General features: G+C 49.6%; 1 protein-coding gene across 1 annotated transcript in view; it reads right to left on the reverse strand.

Moving 5' to 3' along the window:
• Nucleotides 1-1,314: 1,314 nt before the first annotated feature.
• Nucleotides 1,315-11,345, reverse strand: part of LOC115118446 (kelch-like protein 38) — a 27,986-nt gene continuing 17,955 nt past the window's right edge. Inside the window, exons 5-8 of the mRNA XM_065027298.1 lie at nt 6,962-7,084; nt 5,959-6,723; nt 5,178-5,283; nt 1,315-4,380 (exon numbers count right to left, since the gene is read on the reverse strand). Of these exons, the coding sequence (XP_064883370.1) occupies nt 4,091-4,380; nt 5,178-5,283; nt 5,959-6,723; nt 6,962-7,084 (1,284 nt within the window). The 3' untranslated portion in view covers nt 1,315-4,090. The remainder of the gene's footprint in view (nt 4,381-5,177; nt 5,284-5,958; nt 6,724-6,961; nt 7,085-11,345) is intronic.

Consider the following 11,345-nt stretch of genomic DNA (forward strand, 5'->3'; position numbering starts at 1 on the left):
GTGGGACTGAGACCTCACAGTGGGACTGAGACCTCACAGTGAGACTGAGACCTCACATTGAGACTGAGACCTCACAGTGGGACTGAGACCTCACAGTGGGACTGAGACCTCACAGTGGGACTGAGACCTCACAGTGGGACTGAGACCTCACAGTGGGACTGAGACCTCAGACCTCACAGTGGACTGAGACCTCACAGAGGACTGAGACCTCACAGAGGACTGAGACCTCACAGAGAGACTGAGACCTCACAGTGAGACTGAGACCTCACAGAGAGACTGAGACCTCACAGTGGGACTGAGACCTCACAGTGAGACTGAGACCTCACAGAGGGACTGAGACCTCACAGTGAGACTGAGACCTCACAGTGAGACTGAGACCTCACAGTGAGACTGAGACCTCACAGTGGGACTGAGACCTCACAGTGAGACTGAGACCTCACAGTGGGACTGAGACCTCACAGAGAGACTGAGACCTCACAGAGAGACTGAGACCTCACAGTGGGACTGAGACCTCACAGTGGGACTGAGACCTCACAGAGGGACTGAGACCTCACAGTGGGACTGAGACCTCACAGTGGGACTGAGACTTCACAGTGAGACTGAGACCTCACATTGAGACTGAGACCTCACAGTGGGACTGAGACCTCACAGTGGGACTGAGACCTCACAGTGAGACTGAGACCTCACATTGAGACTGAGACCTCACAGTGGGACTGAGACCTCACAGTGGGACTGAGACCTCACAGTGGGACTGAGACCTCACAGTGAGACTGAGACCTCACAGTGGGACTGAGACCTCACAGTGAGACTGAGACCTCACAGAGACTGAGACCTCACAGTGGGACTGAGACCTCACAGAGAGACTGAGACCTCACAGTGGGACTGAGACCTCACAGTGGGACTGAGACCTCACAGAGACTGAGACCTCACAGTGGGACTGAGACCTCACAGTGGGAGACTGAGACCTGAGACCTCACAGAGAGACTGAGACCTCACAGACTGAGACCTCACAGTGAGACTGAGACCTCACAGAGAGACTGAGACCTCACAGTGAGACTGAGACCTCACAGTGGGACTGAGACCTCACAGAGACTGAGACCTCACAGTGAGACTGAGACCTCACAGTGGGACTGAGACCTCACAGTGGGACTGAGACCTCACAGTGGGACTGAGACCTCACAGTGGGACTGAGACCTCACAGAGAGACTGAGACCTCACAGAGAGACTGAGACCTCACATTGAGACTGAGACCTCTTTATAGAGAGAGGAGTACCGAAGAATTTTTAACGAAATTGACTGTCACAGTCATTGTGATAACATTTTATTATACATTTTTTATTAATAAACAACATTACAAAAACAAACACGAATATTAAAATCACTCCAAACTTTAAAAAAAATACTTATATGAGGCGATTTGCATAGATCCGTCGGTAAACCATTTGGACGGTGTCACCACACACAGTAAGAAGAAACGCATAAAACAGACTGAGCCCTCTCACTCTTCAAATATAACTATGACGGCATTCTTACAATGTGCATCTGGTATTATATATAGATCTATATACATCTTACAATGTGTTAAATCTTATGACTTGGTTATAAACACTGATAAATGACTAGTTCCATCCATGTCGCCTCAGGGGAACGTTATTTATAAATATACACTGAGCGGACAAAACATTAAGAACACCTGCTCTTTCCATGACATAGACTGACCAGGTGAATCCAGGTGAAAGCTCTGATCCCTTATTGATGTCACTTGTTAAATCCACATTAAATCAGTGTAGATGAAGGGGAGGAGACGGGTTAAAGAAGGATTTAAGCCTGGAGACAATTAGAGACATGGATTGTGTATGTGTGCCATTCAGAGGGTGAACGGGCAAGACAGAAGATTTAAGAGCGAGGTTTGGTGCCAGACGCACCAGTTTGTGTCAAGAACTGCAAAGCTGCTGGGTTTTTCACGCTCAACAGTTTCCCGTGTGTATCAAGAATGGTCCACCACCCAAAGGATATCCAGCCAACTTGACACAACTGTAGGAAGCATTGGAGTCAACAAGGACCAGCATCCCTGTGGAACGCTTTCAACACCTTGTAGAGTCCATGTTCTGACGAAATTCTTAATGTTTTGTACGCTCATTATAGTGTTCCTAATGTTTTGAATACTCAGTATAAAGTGTTCCTAATGTTTGTACACTCAGTATGAAGTGTTCCTAATGTTTTGTACACTCAGTATGAAGTATTCCTAATGTTTTGTACACTCAGTATAAAGTGTTCCTAATGTTTTGTACACTCTGTATAAAGTGTTCCTAATGTTTTGTACACTCAATATGAAGTGTTCCTAATGTTTTGTACACTCAGTATGAAGTGTTCCTAATGTTTTGTACACTCAGTATACAGTGTTCCTAATGTTTTGTACACTCAGTATGAAGTGTTCCTAATGTTTTGTACACTCAGTATGAAGTGTTCCTAATGTTTTGAACACTCAGTATACAGTGTTCTCAAACAACAGTCACTGAATCATGTTGACACACTACCCTGGGTTTGTGATGATGCTCAGTAACACAGGGAACGTCCTTGCTGCCTCATTAGTCTCTGAACCCAGAACCAAATCTTGCGTGCGTTGGCTAGCTACAGTCTGTTACCAGATCACATCATGTTTGGCCTACCGTAGGGTTTGTTATTGTGCAGTGATGAGTAGTGACTGGAGTTTTTCCTCGAAGATGTGCCCAGAGAAAACTCTGGACCCTACCCACTGGGGACAGACATCAGTTCAAACGTCTAGTTTTGATTTGGTTTCAGATGTTAACTAACGTGAAATCAACGTGAAATTAACGTGAATTCAACGTGAAATCAACAAAACATTTCACCATATCGTTGGATTTATGCTAAAAAGTTGTGAAAAAAAGATTAAATTCTCTTTTTTCGTAAATCCAACCAGTTTTCCACGTTGATTCAACGTTATCAAGATTGAATTTCTTTTGGGGTTGAAATGACGTAGAAACAACACTGTTGCAACCAGTTTTTGCCCAGTGGGTAGTAATGTCATCCAGTCTGTTGGTAACGTGTGTTTGGACTGGTGACTAAACAGTTGGTCATCATGTAGTGTCGTCTTCATATAGTCTACAGTACTTGTATACACCTATAGCCTTCAGTTCCACATAACAATTAACTGCCCAGGGCTTCAGTTCCACACGACAATTAACTGCCCAGGGCTTCAGTTCCACACGACAATTAACTGCCCAGGGCTTCAGTTCCACACGACAATTAACTGCCCAGGGCTTCAGTTCCACACAACAATTCACTGCCCAGGGCTTCAGTTCCACACAACAATTAACTGCCCAGGGCTTCAGTTCCACACGACAATTAACTGCCCAGGGCTTCAGTTCCACACGACAATTAACTGCCCAGGGCTTCAGTTCCACACGACAATTAACTGCCCAGGGCTTCAGTACCACACGACAAGTAACTGCCCAGGGCTTCAGTTCCACACGACAAGTAACTGCCCAGGGCTTCAGTACCACACAACAATTAACTGCCCAGGGCTTCAGTTCCACACGACAAGTAACTGCCCAGGGCTTCAGTACCACACAACAATTAACTGCCCAGGGCTTCAGTTCCACATAACAAGTTAAAATCTATAAAAACATCTTAATTTGATTTAAGTTTAGCTGCTGGAAAAAGTGTCACCCATTGAGGGAATTTGCGGGACAGGAAATGACATCAGAGATGTTCTTTGCAACATCTGTGTCGGTCAGCGTCACATCCGAGCAGCAACATATGTATAGACAGTATTGCTCTTCCATGCAAAAAGGCAATAACTGCTCATTTGGTCCAAAATGAGTTCATGTCAATTTTTTTGCTACTTTAAATACATCCTTAATCATGTGGACAAGTATCCTGCCTCGGTTGTATTGTGTTCAGGAGAAAATGGAGGGGGTCATGTTAGCCAGTAACTGCATGAAGATACTGTGACACCAAGGTAAATAAAAGGTATTTTTCTCAGTTCCACGCTATGAGCAGTTAATGTCTTTTTGCTTGGTCGGGCAGAGTATCATCTGAAGGGGACACACACATCCACAACACACACTCAGGGAGGCTTGGATTTGTTGGAGACACACACCAGGGACAGAGAACCGTGGTCAAACAGCCTGTACGGCAACGTCCCCTTCGTCGTCCACGCGTCAGTCTTCGGGTCGTAGCACTCGAAGCTGTCGGAGTCCTCTATGACGTCGTGTCCGTTGATGAAGCGTCCTCCGGTCACGTACAGTTTGTCGTCGAGCACCGCGACGGCGTGATGCATCCTCCTCTGCTTCAGGTTCTCACACTTCGTAAAGCGGTTGGCTTTGGTGTCGTACGCGATCATTCTTCTGGTGTAGCCTGTACAAAAAGACATTAGGGGGGACAGTTAGGGGGACAGTTAGGGGACAGTTAGGGGGGACAGTTAGGGGGACAGTTAGGGGACAGTTAGGGGACAGTTAGGGGGGGACAGTTAGGGCACAATTAGGGGACAGTTAGGGGACAGTTAGGGGGGGACAGTTAGGGGACAGTTAGGGTTAGGGACAGTTGGGGGGACAGTTAGGGGGACAGTTAGGGGACAGTTAGGGGGACAGTTAGGGGACAGTTAGGGGACAGTTAGGGGGACAGTTAGGGGACAGTTAGGGGACAGTTAGGGGACAGTTAGGGGACAGTTAGGGGGACAGTTAGGGGGACAGTTAGACAGTTAGGGCACAGTTAGGGGACAGTTAGGGGGGACAGTTAGGGCACAGTTAGGGGGACAGTTAGGGGACAGTTAGGGGACAGTTAGGGGTTAGGGACAGTTAGGGGACAGTTAGGGGGGGACAGTTAGGGGACAGTTAGGGGACAGTTAGGGGGACAGTTAGGGGACAGTTAGGGGGGACAGTTAGGGGGGGACAGTTAGGGTTAGGGGACAGTTAGGGGACAGTTAGGGGGGACAGTTAGGGGACAGTTAGGGGACAGTTAGGGGGGACAGTTAGGGGACAGTTAGGGGGGACAGTTAGGGGACAGAGCTGCTGATAAAGTTGTCTTGACAAAAGACAGAAGAAATATCGAAGATCTCAAAGTCCTAAGTAGACCAAATAAAGTTGTATTTAATTGAAACATTAGATTGTCCTTTTTTCCCCCTGACTAAAGCCACAGACCCAGTCTTCACCTACCTCCGATAATGTAGATCTTGTCATCGAGGACAGCTGCTGGTGCAGAAACGTTCTTCACTGTCCTGGTCTCCATCATAGACCACATATTCCTGCCAATGTGATACACCTGGAGAAAGAGGATGGGTTTAGAAGAGTTTAGTGTTTCTGTGCAGATTTGTCCCCCCAAAAAAAGTTTCAAGAATTAACAGCAAACTCCAAGATTTCAAATCTTCAGTAATTCAACACCCGAGACTTCAAGTCTTCAGTAATTCAACACACGAGACTTCAAGTCTTCAGTAATTCAACACCCGAGACTTCAAGTCTTCAGTAATTCAACACCCGAGACTTCAAGTCTTCAGTAATTAAACACCCAGAGACTTCAAATCTTCAGTAATTCAACACCCGAGACTTCAAGTCTTCAGTAATTCAACACCCAAGACTTCAAATCTTCAGTAATTCAACACCCCGAGACTTCAAGTCTTCAGTAATTCAACACCCGAGACTTCAAGTCTTCTGTAATTCAACACCCGATACTTCAAATCTTCAGTAATTCAACACCCCGAGACTTCAAATCTTCAGTAATTCAACACCCGATACTTCAAATCTTCTGTAATTCAACACCCGATACTTCAAATCTTCAGTAATTCAACACCCCAAGACTTCAAATCTTCCGTAATTCAACACCCCAAGACTTCAAATCTTCCGTAATTCAACACCCCGAGACTTCAAGTCTTCAGTATTTCAACTTCGACTTCAAGTTCACCACACAACAGCAACCTCAACAGAAGGACATTCTGCCTACCTGTATCATCCTGACAGGGTTCTGCATCGCGTCCTCTCCCCCGAACATGTAGATTCTTTGATCGTTAGCGGCAACCGCCGGGTGTAGCACAGCCGTCGGCATGGGAACCATAGCCTCCCATTGGTTGAACATAGTATTGTACCTTTGCACCGTGTCGCACACCTGCTTCTCCGGCCCCAGACCCCCCAGGACGAAGATAAAGTGCAGGTAGGAGACAGACTGGTGGGCGAAGCGAGGCTGGATCATGGGCTCAGTCGTCCTCCACTGGTTGTTCTTCAGAGAAAACGTATAGACAGTGGTGCTAACCACTCTGTGCTTGGTGTTCATGGTGAGGCCTCCCAGGACATACAGGATACTGTGGATACAGACGTAGGAGGCCTTATAGAGTCGCAAGGGCAGCTTGGCCAGCCACTGCCAGCGCTGAGTCCTCTCGTCGAACAGGAGTGCTTCGCGGGACGTCTGTTCGTTGTTCTTGCGGCCGCCAACGAGAACCAGGGTCTCCCGGCAGGTGAAACGCCGCGGGGTCACCCACAGGGGCTTGAGGTCCGACCCACACTTAGTGGTGATGGAGAACATGAGGCGTCGGACGGACTCGATGACCTCGGTGCACAGGGTGGAGGACTGGACGAGGGGGTCGTTGGCGATGAACTGGAACAGGTAGGTGGGGTGGATGTAGCGCAGACGCACCTTCCTGAAGAGGTCGGAGATGGCGCCGCGCCGGGAGAACGGGTCGTGGTGGATCCACGCCAGTAACGTCTCGAACACCTGTTTAAAAAATTTTTTAAAAAGTTTTAATTTCAACACTTAGTTCTTAAACATCTGTTGATAGTTTTAACTTCAACACTTAGTTCTTAAACATCTGTTGATAGTTTTAACTTCAACACTTAGTTCTTAAACATCTGTTGATAGTTTTAACTTTGTTGATGATGCGCTGCTGCTTTTAGTGGCCATTGTTGTTGATTGGGTGTTTATTTTTAGGGATTTGCATAAAGTATTACCTTACCTGCTCCTCCTCAGCACAGAGCCAGTCATCCTCCAGGTAACCCATCAGCTCAGGTAAGGAGAGCTCACACAGGTCCTCAGAGGTAGAGACATCAGAGAAGCTCTGTACTGCCATCTCCCTGGCCTGGAATCAGTCAATGAATGAATGAATGACCATTGACGATACACATGGGCTGAGTACGAAATAGTACCATGTTCCCTAATTCCTTTTAGTACACTACTTTTAACCAGGGCCCCTAGGCTGCCAAGTGACCCACTACACCAGGGCCCCTAGGCTGCCAAGTGACCCACTACACCAGGGCTCCTAGGCTGCCAAGTACACTAACTGCCCCTGAACAGGCAGTTAACCCACTGTTCCTAGGCCGTCATTGAAAATAAGACTTTGTTCTTAACTGACTTGCCGAGTTAAATAAAGGTAAAATAAAATAAAAAATATACCAGGGCCCCCAGGCTGTCAAGTGAACTAACTACACCAGGGTAGTTAGTTAGTTACAAAACTATTGTAAAGTGGCAGTTCCACTGGATGTCATAAGGTGAATGCACCAATTTGTAAGTCGCTCTGGATAAGAGCGTCTGCTAAATGACTTAAATGTAATGTAAATGTAAATGTAGGGCCCCTAGGCTGCCAAGTGAACTACCTACACCAGGGCCCCTAGGCTGCCAAGTGAAACTAACTACACCAGGGCCCCTAGGCTGCCAAGTGAACTAACTACACCAGGGCCCCTAGGCTGCCAAGTGAACTAACTACACCAGGGCCCCTAGGCTGCCAAGTGAACTAACTACACCAGGGCTCCTAGGCTGCCAAGTGAACTAACTACACCAGGGCTCCTAGGCTGCCAAGTGAACTAACTACACCAGGGCTCCTAGGCTGCCAAGTGGACTAACTACACCAGGGCTCCTAGGCTGCCAAGTGAACTAACTACACCAGGGCTCCTAGGCTGCCAAGTGAACTAACTACACCAGGGCTCCTAGGCTGCCAAGTGAACTAACTACACCAGGGCTCCTAGGCTGCCAAGTGAACTAACTACACCAGGGCTCCTAGGCTGCCAAGTGGACTAACTACACCAGGGCTCCTATTCTGCCAAGTGGACTAACTACACCAGGGCTCCTAGGCTGCCAAGTGAACTAACTACACCAGGGCTCCTAGGCTGCCAAGTGAACTAACTACACCAGGGCTCCTAGGCTGTCAAGTGAACTAACTACACCAGGGTCCCTAGGCTGCCAAGTGAACTAACTACACCAGGGCCCCTAGGCTGCCAAGTGAACTAACTACACCAGGGCTCCTAGGCTGCCAAGTGGACTAACTACACCAGGGCTCCTAGGCTGCCAAGTGAACTAACTACACCAGGGCTCCTAGGCTGCCAAGTGAACTAACTACACCAGGGCCCCTAGGCTGCCAAGTGAACTAACTACACCAGGGCTCCTAGGCTGCCAAGTGAACTAACTACACCAGGGCTCCTAGGCTGCCAAGTGAACTAACTACACCAGGGCCCCTAGGCTGCCAAGTGAACTAACTACACCAGGGCTCCTAGGCTGCCAAGTGAACTAACTACACCAGGGCTCCTAGGCTGCCAAGTGAACTAACTACACCAGGGCTCCTAGGCTGCCAAGTGAACTAACTACACCAGGGCTCCTAGGCTGCCAAGTGAACTAACTACACCAGGGTCCCTAGGCTGCCAAGTGAACTAACTACACCAGGGCTCCTAGGCTGCCAAGTGAACTAACTACACCAGGGCTCCTAGGCTGCCAAGTGAACTAACTACACCAGGGCTCCTAGGCTGCCAAGTGAACTAACTACACCAGGGTCCCTAGGCTGCCAAGTGAACTAACTACACCAGGGCTCCTAGGCTGTCAAGTGAACTAACTACACCAGGGTCCCTAGGCTGCCAAGTGAACTAACTACACCAGGGCTCCTAGGCTGCCAAGTGAACTAACTACACCAGGGCTCCTAGGCTGCCAAGTGAACTAACTACACCAGGGCCCCTAGGCTGCCAAGTGAACTAACTACACCAGGGCTCCTAGGCTGCCAAGTGAACTAACTACACCAGGGCTCCTAGGCTGCCAAGTGAACTAACTACACCAGGGCTCCTAGGCTGCCAAGTGACCCACTACACCAGGGCCCCTAGGCTGCCAAGTGAACTAACTACACCAGGGCTCCTAGGCTGCCAAGTGAACTAACTACACCAGGGCCCCTAGGCTGCCAAGTGAACTAACTACACCAGGGCCCCTAGGCTGCCAAGTGAACTAACTACACCAGGGCCCCTAGGCTGCCAAGTGAACTAACTACACCAGGGCTCCTAGGCTGCCAAGTGAACTAACTACACCAGGGCCCCTAGGCTGCCAAGTGAACTAACTACACCAGGGCCCCTAGGCTGCCAAGTGAACTAACTACACCAGGGTCCCTAGGCTGCCAAGTGAACTAACTACACCAGGGCTCCTAGGCTGCCAAGTGAACTAACTACACCAGGGCTCCTAGGCTGCCAAGTGAACTAACTACACCAGGGCCCCTAGGCTGCCAAGTGAACTAACTACACCAGGGCTCCTAGGCTGCCAAGTGAACTAACTACACCAGGGCTCCTAGGCTGCCAAGTGAACTAACTACACCAGGGCTCCTAGGCTGCCAAGTGACCCACTACACCAGGGCCCCTAGGCTGCCAAGTGAACTAACTACACCAGGGCTCCTAGGCTGCCAAGTGAACTAACTACACCAGGGCCCCTAGGCTGCCAAGTGAACTAACTACACCAGGGCCCCTAGGCTGCCAAGTGAACTAACTACACCAGGCTGCCAAGTGAACTAACTACACCAGGGCCCCTAGGCTGCCAAGTGAACTAACTACACCAGGGCTCCTAGGCTGCCAAGTGAACTAACTACACCAGGGCCCCTAGGCTGCCAAGTAAACTAACTACACCAGGGCCCCTAGGCTGCCAAGTAAACTAACTACACCAGGGCCCCTAGGCTGCCAAGTGAACTAACTACACCAGGGCTCCTAGGCTGCCAAGTGAACTAACTACACCAGGGCTCATAGGCTGCCAAGTGAACTAACTACACCAGGGCCCCTAGGCTGCCAAGTGAACTAACTACACCAGGGCCCCTAGGCTGCCAAGTAAACTAACTACACCAGGGCTCCTAGGCTGCCAAGTGAACTAACTACACCAGGGCTTCTAGGCTGCCAAGTGAACTAACTACACCAGGGCTTCTAGGCTGCCAAGTGAACTAACTACACCAGGGCTCCTAGGCTGCCAAGTGAACTAACTACACCAGGGCTCCTGAACTAACTACACCAGGGCTCCTAGGCTGCCAAGTGAACTAACTACACCAGGGCTCCTAGGCTGCCAAGTGAACTAACTACACCAGGGCCCCTAGGCTGCCAAGTGAACTAACTACACCAGGGCTCCTAGGCTGCCAAGTGAACTAACTACACCAGGGTCCCTAGGCTGCCAAGTGAACTAACTACACCAGGGCCCCTAGGCTGCCAAGTGAACTAACTACACCAGGGCTCCTAGGCTGCCAAGTGAACTAACTACACCAGGGTCCCTAGGCTGCCAAGTGAACTAACTACACCAGGGCCCCTAGGCTGCCAAGTGAACTAACTACACCAGGGCTCCTAGGCTGCCAAGTGAACTAACTACACCAGGGTCCCTAGGCTGCCAAGTGAACTAACTACACCAGGGCTCCTAGGCTGCCAAGTGAACTAACTACACCAGGGCTCCTAGGCTGCCAAGTGAACTAACTACACCAGGGCTCCTAGGCTGCCACCAGGAACTAACTAACACCCAGGGCTCCTAGGCTGCCAAGTGAACTAACTACACCAGGGCTCCTAGGCTGCCAAGTGAACTAACTACACCAGGGCTCCTAGGCTGCCAAGTGAACTAACTACACCAGGGCTCCTAGGCTGCCAAGTGAACTAACTACACCAGGGCTCCTAGGCTGCCAAGTGAACTAACTACACCAGGGCTCCTAGGCTGCCAAGTGAACTAACTACACCAGGGCTCCTAGGCTGCCAAGTGAACTAACTACACCAGGGCTCCTAGGCTGCCAAGTGAACTAACTACACCAGGGCCCCTAGGCTGCCAAGTGAACTAACTACACCAGGGCCCCTAGGCTGCCAAGTGAACTAACTACACCAGGGCCCCTAGGCTGCCAAGTGAACTAACTACACCAGGGCCCCTAGGCTGCCAAGTGAACTAACTACACCAGGGCCCCTAGGCTGCCAAGTGAACTAACTACACCAGGGCTCCTAGGCTGCCAAGTGAACTAACTACACCAGGGCTCCTAGGCTGCCAAGTGAACTAACTACACCAGGGCTAACCTAGGCTGCCAAGTGAACTAACTACACCAGGGCTCCTAGGCTGCCAAGTGAACTAACTACACCAGGGCTCCTAGG

The sequence above is a fragment of the Oncorhynchus nerka genome, linkage group LG14 (genome assembly GCF_034236695.1).
Source record: "Oncorhynchus nerka isolate Pitt River linkage group LG14, Oner_Uvic_2.0, whole genome shotgun sequence".
NCBI classification, from domain to species: domain Eukaryota; kingdom Metazoa; phylum Chordata; class Actinopteri; order Salmoniformes; family Salmonidae; genus Oncorhynchus; species Oncorhynchus nerka.